This window comes from Tripterygium wilfordii, chromosome 21 (assembly GCF_013401445.1).
Source record: "Tripterygium wilfordii isolate XIE 37 chromosome 21, ASM1340144v1, whole genome shotgun sequence".
Lineage (NCBI taxonomy): Eukaryota > Viridiplantae > Streptophyta > Magnoliopsida > Celastrales > Celastraceae > Tripterygium > Tripterygium wilfordii.
The window spans coordinates 3,504,705-3,529,618 of record NC_052252.1 but is presented as its reverse complement, the minus strand read 5'-3'; the positions used below and the strand labels follow the sequence as shown (position 1 = coordinate 3,529,618).

The 24,914-nt window shown below is 37.3% G+C and overlaps 4 protein-coding genes across 6 annotated transcripts; all 4 read left to right on the top strand.

The window, feature by feature from the left end:
• The first annotated feature begins 1,334 nt into the window (after window positions 1-1,334).
• On the top strand, window positions 1,335-3,549 carry LOC119988348 (putative pentatricopeptide repeat-containing protein At3g15200). 2 transcript variants are annotated; one of them, XM_038833350.1, is made up of 2 exons: window positions 1,335-3,156; window positions 3,257-3,549. In XM_038833350.1, the coding sequence occupies exon 1, from the start codon at window positions 1,435-1,437 to the stop codon at window positions 3,064-3,066; it is 1,632 nt and encodes a 543-aa protein (XP_038689278.1). In that variant the 5' UTR covers window positions 1,335-1,434; the 3' UTR covers window positions 3,067-3,156; window positions 3,257-3,549. The 2 variants fall into 2 exon arrangements, with proteins under 2 accessions (XP_038689278.1, XP_038689277.1); XM_038833349.1 differs by having other exon boundaries at window positions 1,335-3,175.
• A 3,628-nt stretch (window positions 3,550-7,177) lies between these two features.
• Window positions 7,178-8,618, top strand: LOC119987721 (disease resistance protein RGA2-like). Its single transcript, XM_038832641.1, has 2 exons — window positions 7,178-7,689; window positions 8,019-8,618. The coding sequence occupies exons 1-2, from the start codon at window positions 7,178-7,180 to the stop codon at window positions 8,581-8,583; spliced, it is 1,077 nt and encodes a 358-aa protein (XP_038688569.1). The 3' UTR covers window positions 8,584-8,618.
• A 2,935-nt stretch (window positions 8,619-11,553) lies between these two features.
• LOC119988278 (putative disease resistance protein RGA1) lies at window positions 11,554-15,559 on the top strand. 2 transcript variants are annotated; one of them, XM_038833254.1, is made up of 2 exons: window positions 11,554-13,742; window positions 13,829-13,957. In XM_038833254.1, exons 1-2 carry the CDS (start codon window positions 11,648-11,650, stop codon window positions 13,831-13,833), a joined length of 2,100 nt encoding a protein of 699 aa, XP_038689182.1. In that variant the 5' UTR covers window positions 11,554-11,647; the 3' UTR covers window positions 13,834-13,957. The 2 variants fall into 2 exon arrangements, with proteins under 2 accessions (XP_038689182.1, XP_038689181.1); XM_038833253.1 differs by adding an exon at window positions 15,155-15,559 and having other exon boundaries at window positions 11,582-14,237.
• Window positions 15,560-17,537: 1,978 nt separating this feature from the next.
• On the top strand, window positions 17,538-21,025 carry LOC119987662 (putative disease resistance protein RGA3). Its single transcript, XM_038832579.1, has 2 exons — window positions 17,538-20,196; window positions 20,575-21,025. The coding sequence occupies exon 1, from the start codon at window positions 17,587-17,589 to the stop codon at window positions 20,194-20,196; it is 2,610 nt and encodes an 869-aa protein (XP_038688507.1). The 5' UTR covers window positions 17,538-17,586; the 3' UTR covers window positions 20,575-21,025.
• The last annotated feature ends 3,889 nt before the right edge of the window (window positions 21,026-24,914 follow it).

Genomic DNA, 24,914 nt, shown 5'->3' with positions numbered 1-24,914 from the left:
GAAAATACACATTATCATTGTCGGTACACTAACGGCTTAAGTGTATAATCTTACCATAATTAAAGCTCATCACATTTTAGTTATCAATGAATATAGACTTAGTGATAAATATGCCGCAAAATTAAAGGAGTGAAATTGAGGCACGCAAAGCTCAAATGCAGTTAAAATTGACCTAACACAAGAAATCTCTACCTTTTGAAATCCCGCAACCCTAAAGCTCACATTAGAAAATATTGATACGGTTAGGGACCTCAAGGTGTTCACCTAACTTTGCATACCATAAATGAACCAAATTTGAAGGGAGTTCCATGGTTTCTAATTTTGACATTTCTTGTCAATATGTGATTTTTGTGGTGTTGATACGTGCCTCAACAATGGAGGGCAAAGATAGTGGGATACCACTACTTAAATATGGAGAAATTGAGTTAGGTCAAGATGGCTGCAGCAGCCAAAACTTTACCATATGGATAACAAGTATGGTTGGTTAGGCCAAAATTTTCTTGATGACATGTTTATTACATTGGTGGCTTGGGATCTTGAACAGGGTACGTTTTTGTTTCATTGTTTGATTTGTCAAGCCGATTGAGGTGACCACTACTCAAATGGTTGTCAATCTTTCACCTCATTTCTCATATTTGTTGAAAGAAATTCAAGTTGATACTCAAACTTTAATTTCAACATGATAATACCTATTAAAATAAGATTATGACACGTATCATCCCACAGATTGAAGAGGAAGAGAACGGGTTGAGGAACATCTCGATCAATCAAGGTGTCATCTTGACTAAGACTCCTCAGTACAGCCTAACAAGCATTACCTTGGCAATGATAGCTCGGATACCGAGAAACATTCTTCAACGATCAAGAAGGAAATCTAAAGGGGATTCACCCCCTATAAATCTCACATGCAATGAAGAGTAATAAGTTATTAGTGATTCATATAAAAGGGATATCCACCAAGTAAATCTCTCACAATTTCATTTTTGTCTACTAACTAAAGAGAGAATTTAAAGCACCGAGCAATATCAATAGCCTTACTATTTTTCGAGCTGACTTGAGTGTCGGAGCATCCCTCCTGAAGTACATCTCGAGGATCCCAAAGCTCACACCTCTTCCTGTGCAAGAACAAAACAATTACATCCTAATCTCTAGCTCGACCACCAGATACATCAAAAAACCGAATAACCAAGCAGTCGAAGAGCTAGTCTGATTTTGCACATCATGACAACCTTTTATGTTGAGCTTAAATCTAGACTAAGAAAGTTCCAAAAGTCTTGGGTCGAACTTTAAACTGGTATTTCGGGCAAAATATATCAGTTTTTTAAATTTTTTTTTTTATAACGAAAAACCCTTCCAAGAGTCGGCTGGTGGAGGCCACTTGCCCTAATCAACGAATTAGTCTTGCTGCCAATCGAAGGTGCTTCGTTAACAACAATGCTTTTCCGATTTCAACCGTTAAAATCCTTTTCCCGCGAGAACATCCGACTATTGTTCAAATTCCAAACCCCAATTCACAGCCTTGACATCTCCAGTTGTCCAATTCCTGCGATTGTCACAAGGAACCCCAAATTCCATTTCTTTGGAAAGACAGAGCCTTTTCGTTTTGTTCATTCAGATCTTCGACCACTGACTCAAACCCAACAAGACTCGGATGGAGAACATGTTAATACAATCCAAAACGTCTTAAGGAGTAAAATTAACAGCACTAAAGGGGAGATTGAGCGAGCACTTGATCAGTGTGGTCTTGCATTGACGGAGGATTTGGTTTTGAGTGTGCTCAAAAGGTACCGTTCTGATTGGAAACCTGCTTATGTATTCTTCAATTGGGTACGTAGAGGAGGAAGAGACTCCCTTACATCTAGTGTTTATAACGAGATTATTGACGTTCTTGGCAAAATGAGGCGTTTTAACGAGATGACACAGGTGTTCGATGAAATGTCTGAAAGAGAGAATCTTGTAGATGAGGAGACATATCGGATTTTGGTGAATAGGTATGCGGCTGCACATAAAGTAGAGGAGGCAATTAATGTTTTTCATAGGAGGAAAGACTTTGGGCTTGAGCTTGATTTGGTTGCATTTCAGAAGCTCTTGCTTTGCTTATGTAGGTATAAGCATGTTGAAGTGGCAGAGACGTTGTTCTACTCTAAGCGAAGAGAGTTTTGTTTTGATATAAAGACGTGGAATATCATTCTCAATGGGTGGTGCGTTTTGGGGAGTGTATACGAGGCAAAGAGGTTTTGGAAAGATATAATTGCTTCCAATTGCAAGCCAGATTTGTTTACACATGGGACTTTCATAAATGCATTGACGAAGAAGGGAAAATTGGGAACGACAATGATGTTGTTTCAAGGAATGTGGGAGAAGGGTTACAAACCTGATGTGGTGATATGCAACTGTGTCATTGATGCACTTTGCTTCAAGAAGAGAATTCCCGAGGCATTGGAAGTTTTCCAACAAATGAATGAGACAGGTCCTCCCCCGAATGTAGTGACTTACAATTCACTCATCAAGTATATGTGCAAAATTCGACGGATGGAAAAGGTATATGAGTTTTTGGATGAAATGGAAGAGAGGGGTGGTAGTTGCTTACCCAATGATATTACTTTCAACTTTTTGCTCAAGTCCCTGAGGAAACCAGAAGAAGTTTCTGTAGTTCTGGTGAGGATGGAGAGAAATGGATGTACCATGACTACTGATACGTACAATTTGATCTTGAAATTGTTTATGGACTGGGATTATCAAGAAAGAGTACAACATACTTGGCATGAGATGGAGAAGAAGGGGTTTGGACCAGATCGGCGATCTTATACCATTATGATTCATGGACTTTATGACAAAGGAAGAAATGAGGATGCTCTATCTTTTTTCAGGGAGATGACATCAAAGGAAATGATACCAGAGCCAAGGACTGAGTTGCTGGTGAATGCCATGAACACTGAATTGAATGAGGAAAAAGGTGAACAGAAAAAGGGTGCAAGCCTGAGTGATAAAACCTCAAGACCTATGCATAAATGGAAAAGGAAGATGAGAGCTAGTGTGGTTGCCTCAATCTCAAGGTGTAACTGAGCTTGAGTTAACTGTAACACTTTTAATGATTGGAAGCTTGAAAGATCCAATCTGTTTTATTGGGACACTATGGCGCCACATGTTTCTGGAGTATGTCTGAATGGGCAATGTAGTTGACTATGTTATGATGTAGTTTTCGCCCTTGGGCTTGTCAGATTGGTTAAGGATAACCCATTTTTCTTTCTTGCAGAAAATTTATCATCCAGCGAACCCCTAAGATCTCCTCAAGTTTGACTGCATGTTAGAAGTAAAGAAGATTTTGTTGCAGATAAAGGATAAAAAGCCAGACAAAAATCACAAGAAGATCAATTATCTGCTTGAGAAGAATTGGCAGGTGACTATTATCTGGTCGAACTCAATCTCTGTCTCAGTTATGATCATATGTAATTTTTAAATTCAGTACCATATAGCAGTTTGCTAGCATTCAAGAACAGAAGTTTTTAATTTCACATCATATAAATATTTTAGTTCATCTTCCCAGCACTTCTGGTACCATCATTCATTCAACCCCAGTGCTTGCAGCCTGTGTTAGAACCCTTTGAACCTAGACCTAGCAAGAATGGATATAGAAGAAATACAGAGTAAACAAAGAAGAACACAAAGTATTATGTTTCTCCTAACATTTTTTCTTTTTTTTTTCCTGTTCTGTAATCGGACTCTACTGACAAGGTTAACACTATATATTCCACAGATACTGATTCGTATATACAACGCTTTTTTAAAAGTATACTGAATGTGTGTAGACTGTCGACATTAATGAAGCTCCAATTTTCTTGTATAATGGTGTAATCTGTTGTTATTGCTAGCATTTGTTGCTTTTCTTTCTATATATAATTATATATATTCTACTCAGTCGTTGACTATCACCATATTTGGCTCATTTTCCCACTTTCAAGTGAGATCGATGAGGGAGATCAGCATCCTGCGATGTGAGTGCGATAAGCCTGGATACTTGAAGCCCCAGGTGTGATTGGAAGGATTAGGACTTAGAAGTAGTTTAGTTTAGTTTTAGTTTTTTTAGTTTTAGTTTTCTTTTGTTTTCAATGTTTGTGGGTGTCGTTCTGGTAAACCCTCACGAGACTACAATTCATCCACTAGGGACACCTAGGGGTTCAAAGGCTTGTGTCAAATGTTAAGTGCCACCGCGATTCTTGCGAAAGTGAGTTAGTTTTGTATATTTTTATTTTCTATGTTTTGCTCAAGGGCCAAATAAAGCTAAGTGTGGGATATTTGATAACATCATATTTCACTTAATTTTGTGCTTCGATTCCGGTGTGATTTTATCTCCTCGAAATGAAATAATCTTTGCATATTACAACAATTTTATTGGTATTTTTATTTTCAAGAATATTAATGGCTGAATTGTTGATAAAGGCCTTATTTGGTACTAAGATTTGGGAGATTACATGAATCCCTCAAGTGGAGGTCCCATAAGGTATTAAAATTAGAAGAAACTTACAAAGGATAATTCGTAAATTTCATAACATGGAGTACTTGCACTGTTCTGCTGCTACCCCTGAAAATCCAACAATCCCACGGGTATTGCTTAAAATTGGGTATTACACAAAATGATGTCCATTGAAGAAAAGTCTTTGAACTAATATTTTTGGCTTCTTGATGGTTGCGTGGAAAGTTGGTTTGGCGATTTAGTATAACCAGTGGTTTTGATTGATTGCATAATTTTGATGCTGCTTCATCCGATGTTTAGTATCCGCAAGAAGGGCTAAAACGGTTCAAGCTATGGCCATTCCAGTTGCACCATCCCGCAAATCGGAGAGCCACTCCCTAAAAATTATTGTAAGAGTATAAATAATTATGTTTTATGTTTTGAAGTTGACTTTCTTTACAGTTGATTAGGTTCTTTCTGGAGAATAGATTTTTACTTCTTTGATGAACAATGACTCTTTCTGGATCAGGCACTCTGCTAGTTTGCAAACAAAAATCAACGATGTATGTACTCCTCTCCATAGAATGTTCACAGTAACATTTTTAAATTATTCTACCACCTTATTAAGCTAAAATACAATAATGTAAAGCAATAAGGTTAATTGCTACTTAGACTAAAAATACAAGTCAACCAACATTCCACTTGGAGCTGCAACACCTGCAGCAAGTGCACAGTCCTCATGGTAGCACAGCCTCCGGCTGCACTACCCACACGACTCTCCTGAACTCTCTACTCAGCACATCTGCTCATGACTCTCCTTTTCACTTTTATAAAGAAGACAAGAAGGTTTCTTTTCTTCTTCAATCAAGTGGACGATCAAGTTGCCCACAAATCCAAAACAAATTTCCGCACAGCGGGTACGACGTGTTTTCTTTAGTAATGGAGACATGCAGTTTTTCCTCAAGTGTCGTAGAAGTCGTGAATGCCCAATTTTTTCCACGAACTCTCAAATTGGACGTACAGACAGTTTCCCATGATATACCACAACAAGGACAAGACATGCGAAGATCATACTAAGAAAATAGGAGATGACAATCACCATGAAAACTATAAGAAGAATAAGTCAAATTCACAAACACCCAGCGTCAAGTATAAACTCCACATCTACAAATTTTACTCTTTCTAAGCGTGACTCTGATCAATTATCTTTAATCAATTTATTTAGTTTCAAGCCTTCGTGGTTCTAGGATCCGCAGCTATTATGTTGAGTTAACTTGTAAAACACACTCTTCATACATTCCAGGTAGTAATCCTAATGAAAATCCCAATGCATTCTAGCAATGCGTTCTTTTTATTTTGTTCAATAGAAGTGCTCTCATTCTAGTGTTAGTCTTCTATCTCCTGCTTTTCTCACTTGACAATGGATAAATTTTAAGTCTTTTTCAAGAAGACAATTCTCGAATCAATAGTTTTGTGGTCTCGAACTGTACACAACTTGTTTGACGACAGGTCAAATTGGTGCACAAATTCTCATATCAAATACATCTTTGGACTGACACTAAAACCATGAGACGCTCGTAACACACATCATCATACCCTAAGATCACACACTCATACTCTCGCGAGCCAGAAATGCGACATCTTCTATCCGGAGCAGAACACGACCAACACTTTCTCAATCTCTTATATTCTATAGAAAATATCTTTACAATTTAAAGACAAAATTGCATGTTCATGCATTATTGCAATGATGCATAACATATATATATATATATATATATATATATATATATATATATATATATATATATATATATATATATAGACACACACACACACGAGGTGGTGGTTGAGTAGCCACTAGCCAGCAGGTCACAACGTGGTTATATTTTATTAGTCGACGTTGTAGTTTAAAATTGGAACACAGAAAATTTTGTCCAAACATAACCTTCTTTCTCAGATCAGCTTCTGCGTTCTTTTTTAATTTCTCTTGCAAGAAGGAAAAAAATGGCTGATTCATTTTTGTTCGGCACTGCAGAAAACATTCTGGGGAAGATAGCCTCTCTTGCCCTGCAAGAAGTTTGTCTGGCTTGGGGTCTTGAGAGTGACCTGAAGAAGATGGAGAAGATGACCACCATAAAAGCTGTGCTATCAGATGCAGAGGAGAAACAGACACAGAACCACGAGCTGCGCCTTTGGCTTGGGAGGCTTAAGCTTCTCTGTTATGATGCTGAGGATGTGCTGGATGAGTTGGAATATGAAGGCTTGCGCAAAAAAGTGGTGAAACAGTATGGCAGTGCCAAGATAAAGGTACGCCGGTTCTTGTCAAGCTCAAATCCAATTGCATTCCGTTTCAAAATGGGTCATAAAATAAAGGGACTTAGGGAGAGGCTAGATGAGATTGCAGATGAGAAGTCAAAATTCGATATTGCTGCTCGAGTTGATGATCGAATGGTCGTTCGCAGACAAAGGGAGATGAGTGACGCTGTGCTGCGTACATCGAATGTCATTGGAAGAGAGGCGGATAAGAATATAATCATGAAGTTTCTGTTAGATCCAAATGTGGGTGGCAGTGGCACTGTCTCTGTGATTCCTATAGTTGGGATAGGAGGGATGGGGAAGACAACACTTGCCAAAATGCTATATAATGATGTAAGAGTAGATGACTATTTCGATCTTAAGATTTGGGTGTGTGTATCTGTGGAATTTGAAAAATAGCAAATCATGGTACACATGATCAACTCGTTAACTCAGCAAAACCGTGGTGACTTGGATCCTGACCAACTGCAAACTTTGATTCACGAAAAGCTGAATTCTAAGAGATTCTTACTCGTTTTGGATGATATGTGGAGTGATGATCGCCATAAATGGGTTGAATTTAGGGATTTATTAGAGGGAGGTGCCTCTGGAGGTAAAGTTATTGTCACTACACGTAGTACCTCGGTTGCAACAACTGTTGGCACTGTTTCAGTATACAACTTGAAGGGATTTTCTCATGGAGATTCGTTATCTTTGTTTAAGAAATGGGCTTTCAAAGAAGGAGAAGAAGAATATTATTCCCATCTCATGGAAATAGGGGATGGCATTGTGAAGAAATGTAGGGGGCTTCCTTTAGCCGTGAGGACATTGGGGACTCTCCTATATTCAAACACCGATGATCGTTATTGGGGATTCATACGAGATAACGAGATATGGAAGTTGGAGCAGAAGGAAAATGACATTTTACCTGAGTTGAGGTTAAGTTATGAACAAATGCCATCTCACTTGAAACCATGTTTTGCTATTTGTTCCATCTATCCAAAGGATTATAGGTTCCACAGTGTTGCATTAACTCAGATTTGGATGGCACATGGGCTCCTTCATTCCCCAAATGAACACCAATAAATTGAAGATGTTGCATTGCAATACATGAAGGAGTTGTATTCTCGATCATTCTTTCAAGAATTTGAAGAATATGGTGACTTTTTGGCATTTACAATGCACGATTTAGTTCATGATCTTGCATGGTCGGTGGCACAAAGTGAATGCTTTGTTGTGAATGTTGATAGCAAGAAGATATTTGAAGGGATTCGACATCTCTAAATCTTCGACACACAGCTGTAGTACTTGACCAAGAGGTTCTTAATTCTGTTCAAAAAGCAAACAGTTTGCGGACTATAATTTGTCCATTTAATGCCCAAGGCCCGGCTAGTGAATCCTTTCTTAATACATGCACCTCTACATGTAAGTTTTTAAGGGTGTTGCATTTAGAAGGGTTTTCTTTTGAGGTATTACCTCATTCCATTGGTGCTCTGAAGCATTTGAGAGATCTCACCTTATCTGGAAATGATGGAATCAAGAGATTGCCCGATTCCATATGCAAGCTCCATAATTTGCATTCTTTATCACTTGGTAAATGTTCAGCGCTTGACGAGTTGCCGAGCAACATAAGAAACCTGGTTAAATTGAGATTTCTGGAGATGACAATAAAACAGAAGCGTTTACCAGAGAATGGAATAGGGTGCTTAACATCTCTTCGGGGTTTGTCTATTGTAGATTGCACCAATCTAGAATATTTGCCAGAAGATAAGAAAAATCTCAGATCCTTGCGTATATTGAACATTTGGAACTGTAGAAGCTTGATTTCCTAGCCACGCAACCTGAAATATTTAACTGCATTGGAGACTATAATGATACGGGGCTGTGTACAGCTTAATCTGACGCAAGAAGATGAAATTCAAGACATTGAGTTAAGCCTTCGATCTTTCATCCTTATTGAGTTACCAAAGCTAGTGACCTTGCCTCGATGGCTTCAAAAGTCTCTCAATACTCTACAATGCCTCTACATAGGTAGTTGTGAAAATTTCTCATCATTACCCGATTGGCTACAAATTTTTAGCACTCTTAGAAAGATTGATATCTTAACATGTCCAAAGGTGTTGTCACTACCTGAAGGGATGGATCGTCTTACTGCTTTAAGGGAATTGAGGATTATAGAATGTCCAGCACTGCTTGAAAGATGCAAAAAGGGAGGTGAGGACTGGAACAAGATAGCTCATGTCATGATGATTGAACTTGGTGAGGATGAGTCGGAGACTTTATCTGCGAATCAGGTAACAAAAATTTACTTCCATACTTTTCCCAGCACTGCAAAGTATAATGTTTCTCCAACTTTTTTTTTTTTTTCCAGTAATCGGACTCCACTGACAAGGTCTACACTATATATTCCATAGATACTGATCATTCAATTATACAATGCTTTTTTAAATGTTTACTGATCATAATGTGTGTCAACATTAATGAAGCTGTAATTTTCTTTTATAATGTGCAATTTGTCCTTATTGAGTTACCAAGTTGAGGGCATTGGACTCTCAATGCCCCAAGTTCATAACATTTGGTGCTTTCATTGAGAGTCCAATGCCCTTAACTTGGGGCATTGAAGGGGAAGGTATTGTCATGTCCCACATCGGAAGATGTGGTCGGGTCAATGCAGTACTTAAGTGGGAGGGCATTCCTTCCCTAATTGTCAAGGTTTTCAGAAGGGCAAAGCCCACTGGGCCTTGATTACAACCGGCCCATGGGCAGGTGTGTAGGAGAGGGCCTCTTGCTTTAGATGAGTATCGGTTGAGCCTTGGTTGCTAGTGGAGGGGTACAAGGGTCATAACAATTCCCCTACCCATCTCCATAACAATCATATTCTTCCTCTCAATAACCCCATTTTGCTGAGAACTATAATCAGCAATTAGCTCTTTCTTGATGCTTTCTTTCTGACAAAATTGTTCAAACAAGGTTGATGTATACTCCCCTCTTCTATCACTTCTTATCATTTGTATGTGTCTTCCACTCTCCATCTCAACTATGCTTTTAAACCTTTTTAAATGTAGAGAAAGTATCAGACTTCTCTTTAAGGAAGTACACCTATTTTATCCGTGAGCAATCATCTATGAAAGTCGGGAAATATCTACACATTAAAAACAAAAAGGAAGAATAATTAATCACATCTTTCTTCAAAGTGAATGGATTAGAAAAGGTACCTGATTGGCATTGAATAGGTGATAGACAGAGACTTGGCCTCTAAACTCAAATCTTGAAGTCTTTTAGTAATTAAGGACATAAAAGAAAAGTCTTTGAACTAATATTTTTGGATATTTTGCTGAGTGATTAATAGCAATAAGTATAATCATAGGATGAGGGGTTTATAATTATTTCCGTTCGATTGAAGTGGAATGCTCCTAAAATAAATCAGGTCTAAATTTCAAATCCTTGCAGTTGTCCTCTTCGATCTCTGAAGGAAATTGCAGATTTTTCATCCTAAATAAACTACAAATACAACTTAAATCGATGAAAATCTAATGATGTTTATGCTTGTGATTAGTTTTATTTGTTCAATAAAATTTCACTTTTAGATGTTTTGAAAGTTAGAAATTGTGTTGGTCGCCCCTATATATTAGTATTTCTTGAGATATCATATACTACTATGGTTCATAGATTGTATATTCCGTTTAAATTTTCATTTGGGGTGCTTGACAATCAAGTTGCCCACAAATCAAAAGCAAATTTCTTCAGGTGGGCCCCACAGCGGGTCCGACGCGCTTTCTTTATTAATGGAGATATGTAGTTTTCCCTCAAGTGTCGTAGAAGTCGTGAATGCCCAGCTTTTTCCACAAACTCTCAAGTTGGACGTATAGGCAGTTTCCCATGATCTATCACGACAAGACGTGCCAAGATCATACCAAGAACATAGGTGATGACAATCACCATGAAGACTATAAGAAGAATAAGTCAGATTCAAAAACACCCCGCGTCAAGTATAAATCCGCGTCTACAAATTTTATTCTTTTTAAGCATGACTCCAGTCAATTATCTTTAACCCATTTGTTTAGTTTCAAGTCTCTGTGGTTCTAGGATCCGCAACTATTATGTTGAGTTAGTTTGTAAATCACGCTCTTCATACATTCCAGGTAGTAATCCTAATGAAAATCCCAATATATTCTAGCAATGTGTTATTTTTATTTTGTTCAATAAAAGTGCTCTAATTTCAATGTTAGTATTCTATCTCCTGCTTTTTTCACTTGACAATGGGTAAATTTTAAGTCCTTTTCAGGAAGTCAATTCTCGAACCAATAGTTTTGTGTTCTCAAACTACACACAGCTTGTTTGGTAACATGTCAAATTGATGCCTAAATTCTCATATCAAACATATTTGGACTGACAGTAAATCTCTTTGGACTGAAAGTAAATCATGAGATGCTCGTAATACACATCATCACACCCTAAGATCACACACTCCTGCTCCCGCGAGCCAGAAATGGCGCATCTTCTATTCGGGCGAGAAGACGACCAACACTTTCTCAATCTCTTATATTCCATAGAAAATATATTTACAATTTAAAGACAAAATTGCATGTTCATGCATTATTGCATTTTAGCAGCTGCCGTGGGAGTTGGGACATCCACAATAATTTACATTTAAGCGGCCACAAATAATGCATAACATATGTATATATATACACAGAAGTGGTGGTTGACTAGTAGCAACTTGGTCATATGCACATAAATGGTGGTTGAGTAGCCAGCAGGTCACAACGTGGTTATATTTTATTAGCCGACGTTGTAGTTTAAAATTGAAACACAGAAAATTTTGTCAAACCATAACCTTCTTTCTCAGATCAGCTTCTATGTTCTCTTAATTTCTATTGCAAAAAGGAAACAAAAATGGCTGAATCATTTTTGTTCAGCACTGCGGAAAACGTTCTGGGGAAGGTAGCTTCTCTTGCCCTGCAAGAAGTTTGTCTTGCTTGGGGTCTTGAAAGTGACCTGAGGAAGATGGAGGAGAATCTGACCACCATAAAAGCTGTACTATTAGATGCAGAGGAGAATAAAAAACAGAACCACCAACTGCGCCTTTGGCTTGGGAGGCTTAAGCTTTTCTGTTATGATGCTGAAGATGTGCTGGATGAGTTGGAATATGAAGGCTTGTGCAAACAAGTGGTGCAACAGTATGGCAGTCCCATAAGAAAGGTACGCCGGTTCTTATCAACCTTAAACCCACTTCCATTCCGTTCCAAAATGGCTCAAAAAATAAAGGGACTTAGGGAGAGGCTAGACGAGATTGCAGATCTGAAGTCAAAATTCAATCTTGCTGCTCGAGTTGATGATCGAATGGTCGTTCGCAGACACAGGGAGACGACTGACTCTCTGCTGCGTACATCGAATGTCATTGGAAGAGATGCGGATAAGAATATAATCATGAAGTTTCTGTTAGATCCAAATGTGGGTGGCAATGGTACTGTGTCTGTGATTCCTATAGTTGGAATAGGAGGGATGGGGAAGACAACACTTTCTAAAATGCTATATAATGATGTCAGAGCAGATGAGTATTTCGATCTTAAGATTTGGGTCTGTGTATCTGAGGAATTTGAAAAAAAGAAAATCTTGGTACACATGATCAACTCGTTAACTCAGCAAAACCGTGGTGACTTGGATCCTGACCAACTGCAAACTTTGATTCACGAAAAGCTGAATTCTAAGAGATTCTTACTCGTTTTGGATGATGTGTGGAGTGATGATCGCCATAAATGGGTTGAATTTAGGGATTTATTAGAGGGAGGTGCCTCTGGAAGTAAAGTTATTGTCACTACGCGAAGTACCTCGGTTGCAACAACTGTTGGCACTGTTTCGGCATACAACTTGAAGGGTTTTTCCCATGGAGATTCCTTATGTTTGTTTAAGAAATGGGCTTTTAGAGAAGGAGAAGAAGAATGTTATCCCCATCTAATGGAAATAGCGGATGGCATTGTGAAGAAATGTAGGGGGCTTCCTTTAGCCGTGAGGACATTGGGGACCCTTCTATTTTCAAAAACCGATGATCGTCATTGGAGATTCATACGAGATAACGAGATATGGAAGTTGGAGCAGAAGGAAAATGACATTTTACCTGAGTTGAGGTTAAGTTATGAACAAATGTCATCTCGCTTGAAACCATGTTTTGCTATTTGTTCCATCTATCCAAAGGATTATAGGTTCCACAGTGTTGCATTAACTCATATTTGGATGGCACACGGGCTCCTTCAGTCCTCAAATGAACACCAAGAAATTGAAGATGTTGCATTGCAATACATGAAGGAGTTGTATTCTAGATCATTCTTTCAGGAATTTGAAGAATATGGTGACATTTTTCGATTTACAATGCATGATTTAGTTCATGATCTTGCGTTGTCAGTGGCACAAAATGAATGCTGTGTTGTGAATGTTCGTAGCAAGAACATATCTGAGGGGATTCGACATCTCTCAATCTCCGACAAGGCTGTACTTGACCAAGAGCTTCCTAATTCTCTTCAAAAAGCAAAAAGTTTGCGGACTATAATTTTTCCATATGGAGCCCAAGGCCTTGCTTGTGAATCCTTTGCTAATACATGCATCTCTACATACAAGTGTATAAGGGCATTGGATTTAAGAGAGTCTTCTTTTGAGTTACTACCTAATTCCATTGGTGTTCTGAAGCATTTGAGATATCTCAACTTATCTGAAAATCATAGAATCAAGAGATTGCCCGATTCCACATGCAAGCTCCATAATTTGCTTTCTTTATCACTTGGTGGTTGTTCAGAGCTTGAAGAGTTGCCGAGTGACATAAGGAACCTGGTTAGATTGAGATTTCTGGAGATGACCATAAAACAGAAGCGCTTACCAGAGGATGGAATAGGGTGCTTAACATCTCTTCGGTCTTTGTTTATTGTAGATTGCTCCAATCTAGAAGATTTGCCAGAAGATATGAAAAATCTCAGATCCTTGCGTTTATTGGCCATTGGTAAGTGTAGAAGTTTGATTTCCTTGCCGCGCATCCTGAAATATTTAACTGCATTGGAGACTCTAATGATACGAGACTGTGAACAGCTTAATTTGATGGAAGAAGATGATATTCAAGACATTGAGTTAAGCCTTCGAACTTTGATCCTTCGCTATTTACCAAAGCTAGTGAGCTTACCTCAATGGCTTCAAAAGTCTTCCAAAACTATGCATTGCCTCACCATAGATAGTTGTGAAAACTTTTCCTCATTACCTGACTGGCTACAAAATTTTAGCTCTCTTAGAAAGATTGTGATCAAAGCATGTCCAGAGATGTTGTCCCTACCCGAAGGGATGCATCGTCTTACTGCCTTGAAAGTATTGAGGATTAGAGAATGTCCAGCACTGTGTAAAAGATGCAAAAAGGAAGGTGAAGATTGGAACAAGATAGCTCATGTCCCGGAGGTTGTTCTTGGTGAAGATGAGTCGGGAGACTTTATCTGCGGCTGCGGATTAGGTAACAAAAATTTACCTCCATACTTTTCCCAGCACTGCAAAGTATTATGTTTCTCTTTTTCTATAATCGGACTCTACTGACAAGGTTTACATTATATGTTCCATTGATATTGATTCGAATATACAATGCTTTTTTAAACGTATACTGATAAGAATGTGTGTCAACATTAATGAGGCTCCAATTTTCTTTTATAATGTGCAATCTGATGTCTCACTGTGTAAACTCTTTACTGTTGTGGGTAATTGGTTATGTTTCTCTGGATTTTCTGGGTACGAGTGTTATCCTACTCCTTGTGGTTCATGTTAGATTTAGCAGGAACTTATTTTGAGGTGTTGCTAAGTTCAATTGGTGCATTGAGACTGATGTTTGGTTTTTGTCTTTTGAAGATTGTGCCAATTGTGATGTGTTTTTTTTTTTTTTTGAAATACCGTTGAGAAATATGTTTCACATTGGAATCGAATCTTGGACACACATATGTCTAACCCAATCGATTACCAACCGAACCACCTCTGATTGGTCCAATTGTGACGTTTTATTTGATGGATATCATTGTTAATAGTTCATATACCATTCTCATTACTTAATTGGACTCCTGCCAAACTCCCTTACATTGGTTGCTTCGATACTATCAGTCTATCACGGCATGTAGTGTAGGCATGAATATAATTTGTGTACACCTGTTATGTATATGCATATATATGCATTGGTGGTTGGTGTGGCATGACATGTTTCGTTGTTTCAGTTGCATACTAACTTTGAATATTGCTAGCATTTGCTGCTTTTCTTTCAATATATATATTCTACTTATTTGTTGGCTATCGTTATATTTTCATCATTTCTATTAACCAAACTCTTGTTGGTACGTACCACTATTAAGTTTTTTTGGCTCACCCATTCTTTTGTTTCTTCACTTTCAGGTGAGAACGATGAGGGAGACAAGCACCTTGCGACATGAACATGATGAACTCGGATACTTGAAACCTTGGTGTGATTGGAAGGGTTAGAACTTAGGAGTAGCTTAGTTTTATTATTTGTAGTTTTAGTTTTTCTTTTGTTTTTAATGTTTGTGGGCGTCGTTATGGTAAACCCTCACGAGATTACAATTCGTTCATTAGGGACATCTAAGTGTTCAACGGCTTGTGTTACTTGCTAAGTGTCACCACGATTCGTGCGAAAGTGAATTAGTTTTTGTGTGTTTTCTTATTTTATCTTCTGTGTTTTATTCGAAAACAAGCAAAAGTTAGGTGTGTGGTATTTGATAATATCATGTTTCACGTAATCATGTAGCTCATGTTGGTGTGATTTTATCTCCTTTTATTGAAATAATCTTCCATATTACGACAATTTTATTGGTACTAATTTTGAACATTAATGGAAGAATTGTTGATAAATGCTTTATTTGGTACTAAGATTTGAGACATTGAAGTCCACAAGAATTCTAAAGCCCAAGATTACTGGAAGCCCTCAAGTGGAAATCCCAAGATCACAGGAATTCGAATGCTAGGAATAATCGAGGTTTGTAGTAAAAATACTTTCGATATTACCATGAATTGAGTATAGAATAGCCTAGGGAGAATACATGGGTAATAATTGAGTGTAACATGTCAAAGAAAATGAATAAAATTGATGATGGTGAAATTAGACGTGGTAGTGTCATTTGACTGATTGATTTCCATTTTTTGTGTTTACTTTCTTGCATATTATTTTCTTGTTATTTATCTTAATTTTTTTTAAAAAATACCATTGAGAAGTTTGATTTTTATTGAAATCGAATATTGAACATACATACACCTAACACAATCGATTACCAACCGACACAGGCGGATGCACTTGTAAGGCATTGGGGGCTTGGGGCCCCAATGAAAAAAAAAATTATTTATACTTTTATATATAAAATAATATGGGCCCCCACCGATAATACCTTAAGGTCCCCAATGCTGAAGTCCAATCTAAATGAAACAGTAAAAATATTTTTTATTTTAACCCATTCAATCATTCTAGCCCAGTGGTCTAGCCTTGGTCTCTACTATCTCAACCTAAAGGAATGTATCCATGATAAACAATATTATCTATCATCGAAGAAATGTGCATGACTTTTGAGCATCAACTAGAGATATACATTGCAAAACAAATGACACATTTATTATCTTCATGCCATATAAATAACCCGAAAAAAATAATTCGGGGGCGTTGCCCCCAAACCCCCGTTACTCAATTGTCCCCCCAGTGAATTCGAATCCTAAATCCGCTACTGCCAACCGAGCTACCGCTAGTTGGTTATTGACCTTAATTGAATCTCAAATATTCTATTGTTCAAATAAAATTTAAGAATATTCATAATCAGTACTCAATAAATTTTAAGAATATTCATAAAATGTCGGATTCTTGGCAAGGAATATGGTGTACTCTCACCATCACTATAGAGAATGCCCTTCTTCTCACTTCTCAGTCATACCCCAACTGTTTAAAGAAACTCTACAACCAGACTAACGCTTTTGCAGATTCAGACATGATTACATACTTAGCTTATGTAATCGAAAGAGCAACGATCTTCTGTAACGTAAACTTGGTGGACATTAACAAGAGAGAAAAATAAATGAGACTAGCTTACAAAAGACCTAAACCACAACATCTATTTATATCTCTGAGTGACTTTACGAAACTACCCTCCCAATTAAGATAGACTTCAACTCAACAATACTTGCATTTTTTTTTAACACATGTAATTTTTTAAAACAGTATCATTTAGCGGTTTGCTAGCATTCAAGAATAGAAGAATAGAAGTCTTTATTTTCACATTATTGTAGAAATATTTTAGTTCTGATAGCTGCACATCAACCCTAGTGCTTGCACCTTAAACAATGTTTCGATTTACTTGCCTAAATAGAATATGTCAACTTGGTCAGTCATATGCACTTATAAAAATGTATATAACTATATATACAGCAACTCGTCAGCCACTACTTGTATATCTATATACACTCCCCCCCCCCCCAAGTGGTGGTTGACGAGTAGCAACTTGGTCATATGCATTTACAAAAATGTACATATACACACACACACAAGTGGTGGCTGATGAGTGGCAACTTGGTCATATGCACTTAAAAAAATGAATATGTATGTACAAGTTGGCGTTGACTAGTAGCAACTTGGTCACATGCACGTGGAAAATTTTGTGCGACATGGTTATATTTTATGTGCAACGTGGTTATATTTTATTTGCAACTTGTCTTTCGCCAACTTTGTAGTTTAAAATTGAAAGACAGAAAATTTTGTAAAACCAGAACCCTCGTACTCAGATCAGCTTCTGTGTTCCCATAATTTCTCTAGCAAAAATAAATAATAATAAATGGCTGAAACATTTTTGTTCAGCATTGCAGAAAAAGTTCTGGGGAAGATAGCCTCCCTTGCACTGCAAGAAGTTTGTCTGGCTTGGGGTCTTGAGAGTGACCTGAAGAAGATGGAGGAGAATCTGACCACCATAAAAGCTGTGCTATTAGATGCAGAGCAAAAGCAAGCAAAGAACCACGAGCTGGGGCTTTGGCTTGGAAGGCTTAAGCATCTCTGTTATGATGCTGAGGATGTGCTGGATGAGCTGGAATATGAAGGCTTGCGAAGAAAAGTGGTGAAACGCTATGGCAGTCCCAAAATAAAGGTACGCCGGTTCTTTTCAAGCTCAAATCCACTTGCATTCCGTTTCAAAATGGGTCATAAAATAAAGGGAGTTATGGAGAGGCTAGATGAGTTTGCAGATCTGAAGTCAAAATTCCATCTTACTGAGCTAGTTGATTATCAAATAGTGGTTCGCAGACAGAGGGAGATAACTGACTCTCTGCTGCGTACATCGAATGTCATTGGAAGAGATGCGGATAAGAATATAATCATGAAGTTTCTATTAGATCCAAATGTGAGTGGCAGTGGCACTGTGTCTGTGATTCCTATAGTTGGAATAGGAGGGATGGGGAAGACAACACTAGCTAAAATGCTATATAATGATGTGAGATTAGATGAATATTTCGATCTTAAGATTTGGGTGTGTGTATCTGATGAATTTGAAAAGAAACAAATCATGGTACACATGATCAAGTCGTTAACTCATCAAAACCGTGGTGACTTGGATCCTGACCAACTGCAAACTTTGATTTACGAAAAGTTGAATTCTAAGAGATTCTTACTTGTTTTGGATGATGTGTGGAGTGATGATCGCCGTAAATGGGTTGAACTTATGGATTTATTAGAGGGAGGTGCCTCAGGAAGTAAAGTTGTTGTCACTACACGTAGTACCTCCGTTGCAACAACTGTTGGCAGTGTTTCGGCATACAACTTGAACGGTCTTTCCCATGGAGATTCCTTATCTTTGTTTAAGAAATGGGCTTTTAAAGAAGGAGAAGAAGAATGTTATCCCCATCTAATGGAAATAGGGGATGCCATTGTGAAGAAATGTAGTGGGCTTCCTTTGGCCGTGAGGACATTGGGGACCCTCCTATATTTAAACACCGATGATCGTTATTGGAGATTCATACGAGATAACGAGATATGGAAGTTGGAGCAGAAGGAAAATGACATTTTACCTGAGTTGAGGTTAAGTTATGAACAAATGCCATCTCACTTGAAACCATGTTTTGCTATTTGTTCCATCTATCCAAAGGATTATAGCTTCAACAGTGTTTTATTAACTCAGGTTTGGATGGCACATGGGCTCCTTCAGTCCTCAAATGAACACGAAGATATTGAAGATGTTGCACTGCAATACATGAAGGCGTTGTATTCTAGATCATTCTTTCAGGAATTTGAAGAATATGGTGACTTTTTGGTATTTACAATGCATGATTTAGTTCATGATCTTGCATTGTCAGTGGCACAAAGTGAATGCTTTGTTGTGAATGTTCGTAGCAAGAACATATCTGAGGGGATTCGACATCTCTCAATCTCTGACGGGACTGTACTTGGCCAAGAGGTTCCTAATTCTCTTCAAGAAGCAAACAGTTTGCGGACAATAATTTTCCCATTTGAAGCCCAAGGCTCTGCTAGTGAATCCTTTGTTAATACATGCATCTCTACATGTAAGTATTTAAGGATGTTCGATTTAAGAGGGTCTTCTTTTGAGTTATTACCTAATTCCATTGGTGCTCTGAAGCATTTGAGAGATCTTAACTTATGTGAAAATCATAGAATCAAGAGATTGCCTGATTCCATATGCAAGCTCCATAATTTGCATTCTTTATCACTTGGTAGATGTTCAGCGCTTGAAGAGTTGCCGAAAGACATAAGGAACCTGGTTAAATTGAGATTTCTGGAGATGACAATAAAACAGAAGCGCTTACCAGAGGATGGAATAGGGTGCTTAACATCTCTTCGGTTTTTGTCTATTGGAGATTGCACCAATCTTGAATATTTGCCTGAAGAAATGAAAAATCTCAGATCCTTGCGTTTATTGAACATTTGGAGCTGTGACAGTTTGATTTCCTTGCCGCGTAACCTGAAATATTTCGCTGCATTGGAGACTCTAATGATAAAGGACTGTGAACAGCTTAATTTGATGGAAGAAGATGACATTCAAGACATTGAGTTGAGCCTTCGAACTTTGATCCTTGGCTATTTACCAAAGCTACTGACCTTACCTCAATGGCTTCAAAAGTCTTCCAACACTCTACATTGCCTCACCATAGGTGGTTGTGAAAACTTTTCATCATTACCTGACTGGCTACAAAATTTTAGCTCTCTTAGAAAGATTGAGATTGAAGATTGTCCAGAGATGTTGTCACTACCCGAAGGGATGCATTGTCTTATTGCCTTAAAAGTATTGAGGATTAGAGAATGTCCAGCGCTTTGTGAAAGATACAAAAAGGGAGGTGAGGACTGGAACAAGATAGCTCATGTCACGGAGATTGATCTTGATGAAGATGAGTCGGAGATTGATCTTGATGAAGATGAGTCGGAGATTTTATCTGCGGATTAGGTAACAAAAATTTACCTCCATACTTTTCCCAGCACTGCAAATTATTATGTTTGTCAAACTTTTTTCTGTAATTGGACTCTACTGACAAGGTTTACACTATATATTCCATAGAAAACACAATACTCTTTTTTTATATATATATATAAAAAAGGTTGTCTATTATTGAAGCTTATCTGGTGTGTATTTATGTTGTGATGTCTCATTGTGTAAACTCTTTGTTGTGGGCAGTGGTTATGTTTCTCTGTATTTTCTGGGTATGAGTGTTTACTTGTTCTGGTTCATGTTGGAATTTGCATGAACTTGTTTTGAGGTGTAGCTAAAGATTGATTTTTGCAATAGCAAAATGCTAAAGATCTCTTTGATTTTTGTCTTTTGAAGATTGTGCCAGCCTTGAGGTTTTATTTGGTGGAATGCAACATCTTACATGCTTGCAGAACTGTGAAAGTTCGATGTCCATGCCACGCAAATTCAAATACTTAATTGGATGGGCACTCTAGTGATGAAGGACTGTGATCAGTTTAATTTGATGGATTACAATGACATCAAAGACATCAAGTTGAGCCTTCAGTCTTTGGACTTCATAAATTACCACAGCTGGTGAGCTTACTTACCTCAATGGCTTCAAAGGCTAGGGACTGACTCAAGACAGCTCATGTCAAGGAGATTGGTCTATGATGATGATGATGAGTAGTCCTCATTTTCCTCTGCATTGCTTTTTGTTTCCTAGTATTGTTTAAACCATTGCATTTCCTTAAATTTCATTTTAATTCACTAGCAAACGACGGTTCTGTTTTATTTAATATTATCAGACTGGATGCATCCTGCGTGCGTGCTTGTGAAATCTCTTAGCTCGCAATATTTATTGTTATATCACTTGTTTATGATTTAATTGTCGTTTTATATCCAAGGTTTATATCCCCACACCTTGCATATTATTCACGGATAATATAATTTTGTGAATTAAAAAATATTGGAAGTTAACCCAAAATTCGAGAAGCCTTAAGAGATTTTTAAATAGAATATATAAAATGTAAGTTTAATAAGATTTTGGTATGCATTGCATTGTCTTTCTCATCTTTTAAGTTGTAATCCACGCATTTGGTGGTACGAGTGCCTTTGTTTAATGCCTCCATTTCACTTACCCATGAATTGATACATGAACATCTTATCTCGCATTTGGTGGTACGAGTGCCTTTGTATAATAAAAAACGACATCTAATCCATCAGTTTGGTAATTTATGAGAGCTTAACAAGTTTATTCCATTGATTTAATCTATGAAATAACTTTATTCACTCTTTTATCCTAAAATTCATTGTTCCAAATTTATTGTTTTAATATAAATTTCATTGTTTGTTAAAGCACAATGTAAAATTCATTGTTTTAGTTTTGAATTCATTGTTTTTGAAATTTTATTGAAAAAAAAATAGAATTAAGATTTATCCGATAAAACTCATCAACAATGAATCTTATTAGAAAAAGCGCATCAAAAATAAATCTTATTAGAAAGAGTTTCATGCGTTAATTATAAATATGTAATTTTTTTAAAAAAATCTAATATATGTTTTGAGGACGTCTTAAAATTTGGTTTAATGGATTATCAATATATAGACTACCTAACACTTGTTTAATCCTCCATTTCACTTACCCATGAATTGAGTACATGAACATATCTCATCTTATGGACTTGTGACCTTTTAAAAAAAAAAACTTAGTAAGAACAGACAACAAAACAGCCAAGTCCATTGCCATATTGAAGAGTAATGACACTTGAAGGAACCACCCAACTCAAATAAGCAACTCACACGATCCAAGTGATCCAGCACCCCTAGACTATTCATGCCAAGATGAGGGGATGTGCAGGAATAGATTGTTCAGGCAAACATGGCAGGAAGAACAAAAAAAAGAAAGTGAAATTTCTACAACCATCTTAAGCCACCATGCTCGAAGGTACAGCCGCTGCTGGAAACTGGCATATATTCAACAATGATGCATATAAAGGTTGCAAGTGCAATTTTCAGAATGGTCTACCAATGGTCTACAAAGCCATAGGCAAGTCGTCTTCTCTTTTTGATATCTAACGCCAACTTCAAAGCAACCTTCAAGCATTGAAAAAGGGCCAAAATGATGATACTCGCTGATTGTATGAAATAATTTAACTCATGCCCCACCTTTTCTTTTCCCGTATATGGTTCTAATCTTCAAAAATTTCTCAGACCCTCCGAGGGAACTCAGTAAAACTAATTCTTTGAATTTGGTAAACATATGAGATTTCAGAAACAATTCTGTTCATTTCAGTTTTAAACACAGTTAATAATGGCAACTGCATTGGCAAACCAATTAATAAATTCATAGTCATTAAGAAAGATTAACTGGATTCCATAATAAATGCATTAACAACAATAATTTGCCTAGGAATGAATATGACTAACATAGAGTCAAAGAACCACCTATTTTTGTGCTTTCTGTAGTTGCGTCGGTCACAATATTAATTATCTCTTGTTTTGAGCATATCTCCATCAGGCACCATGGTCGAACCACCAATCCAGTAATAATTCGATAACACTGAAATGTTCACAGAAAAGTGGGAAAGTTAATGATTAAACTACTTTAATAAAGGACATGACATCTTTCTTCTTTTCTTTATTAAGGACATCTTTCAGTGAATTACAGTAGCTCATATGTCAAGCCCTCAACACTTCTACCAAATGAAGCTTATAGGGATTCTTTGAAAGGGAAATTGTATATTGTAATAGTTTCAGGGAACTTGTAAATTGTAATAGTGATATTAGTGAGAAGAACACAACATTAATAAAGCATGTCATAATACAAGAAAAATAACTAATGGTTCTAGTCACCAGCATAGGCTAAGGTTTATGAAGAGGAAAACTAGCACAATATCTTTTTATAGGAACAGGGCATAGAGAAGAATCTACATTTGCATTTTCAAATTTATTGCAAATATTATATGCCATAGATTTATTTTTCACAATTTTAAATTTCATAAGGAGGTAAATAACATAATGACATACTACCAGAAGGCCCATCATCTAAACCCTGTGAATGTGAAAAGCACCTATGGTTTCTTTAGTTCCCTTAAATATAAACACAAACAATAATTTCTCATAATTTTCACAGCATAGAGTACTCGCAGTGTTTACTACACCTTCTGACTAGAACTTGAAGCAATTGAAAATCCAACGGGTACTGCTTAAAATTCTCCCTCTATTGAAAAACAACAATCTAGTTCTGCAAAACCTTTTTGAACTGTAATACAAAGATAAGAAGCAGAAACCAAAATACAGACTCGAGATAAAAAGTGTAAGTCTGAAACTCTGTGTATAGCACTGGAACTTCCCGAACTGCACCTTTACAAGGCTGTAGCTCACAAGCCAGATCAACCAACACAGTATATAAAACTCTAAAGTCAGCAGCTAGCTGAACACAACTCAACAACGTAAAACAATACAACCAGGAGAAGACAAAGAGTGAGTATAAAGTTCTGCAAGATTGTAACTTCTATTCTCTGAACCATTCTTACAGAGACATTTTTCAACTTTTGTACCAAGCTAACACAGCCAAAGTACACAGCTACAAAACAACTTTCTAGAACAAGCTAACTTGGCACAAGCTTAGCCACATATTATAAAAATATAAACCATAAAAACAAGGCAAAAGTCTCTAACTAGACTAGTCAACAACTTAACAAGAAGTCAACATTACAAAAGTAACATAACTAAACTAAGTCTCTACTGTAACACTCCTCCTAGAGACTTAGTTTTGAAACACCAAGTTTGGTTCTGAGAAATTCGAACCTCCCCTTTGACAAAGCTTTTGTAAGGATGTCTGCCACTTGCTCCTCAGACCTGCAATAAAACAATTTAATTTCTCCAGCTTCTTGAGTTTCCCTTAAAGCATGAACCTTCACATTAATATGCTTGGTTCTACCATGCTGCACAGGGTTATCAGCAATAGCAATGGCAGATTTGTTATCACACATCAGAGCAGTAGCCTTCTCTTGTCCATAACCCAAATCAACAAGAAGCTTCCTTAGCCACACTGCTTGATTGGAAGCTGCAGCAGCTGCAATGTATTCAGCTTCTGCAGTGGATTGTGCAACCACTTCCTGCTTCTTTGAACTCCAAGAGAACACACCTGATCCAAGAGAAAAAATATATCCAGTAGTGCTCTTGAAATCAGTGGTACTCCCTGCCCAATCACTATCCACATACCCCTCTAGGACACCTCCCTCATTCTTTAAATACCAAATTCCATAGTCAGCTGTGCCTCTAATGTACCTCAACACCCTTTTGGCAACTCCAAAATGCACTTGAGTTGGTGAGCTCATGAACCTAGATAGCAAACCAGCAGCATACATAATATCAGGTCTAGTTGCTGTTAGATACAACAAGCTACCAACCAAGCTTCTGTACACAGTAGCATCAGCCTTAGCATCGCCATTTTCAACTGATAATTTTTCATTCACCACCAGGGGTGTAGACACTGACTTACACCTCTCCATTTTAAACTTTTTTAACAAATCTAAAGCATACTTTCTTTGTGACAAGAAGATGCCAGAATCATCTTGGTGAATTTCCATACCAAGGAAATATTTCATTTCTCCAAGATCAGACATTTCAAACTGCTGCATCATTTGAGTTTTAAAATTCTGAACTGAATTAGAATTGCTGCCAGTCACCAAGAAGTCATCCACATATAG

Bases quoted from the DNA above. Each gene is read 5' to 3' on its own strand.
- LOC119988348 (XM_038833350.1), top strand. From the start codon at position 1,435: ATGCTTTTCCGATTTCAACCGTTAAAATCCTTTTCCCGCGAGAACATC.
- LOC119987721 (XM_038832641.1), top strand. From the start codon at position 7,178: ATGGTACACATGATCAACTCGTTAACTCAGCAAAACCGTGGTGACTTG. The intron at 7,690-8,018 runs GTTAAGTTATGA...AGATATTTGAAG, and splicing joins GACATTTTACCTGAGTTGAG to GGATTCGACATCTCTAAATC.
- LOC119988278 (XM_038833253.1), top strand. From the start codon at position 11,648: ATGGCTGAATCATTTTTGTTCAGCACTGCGGAAAACGTTCTGGGGAAG. The intron at 14,238-15,154 runs GTAACAAAAATT...CTTCACTTTCAG, and splicing joins TATCTGCGGCTGCGGATTAG to GTGAGAACGATGAGGGAGAC.
- LOC119987662 (XM_038832579.1), top strand. From the start codon at position 17,587: ATGGCTGAAACATTTTTGTTCAGCATTGCAGAAAAAGTTCTGGGGAAG.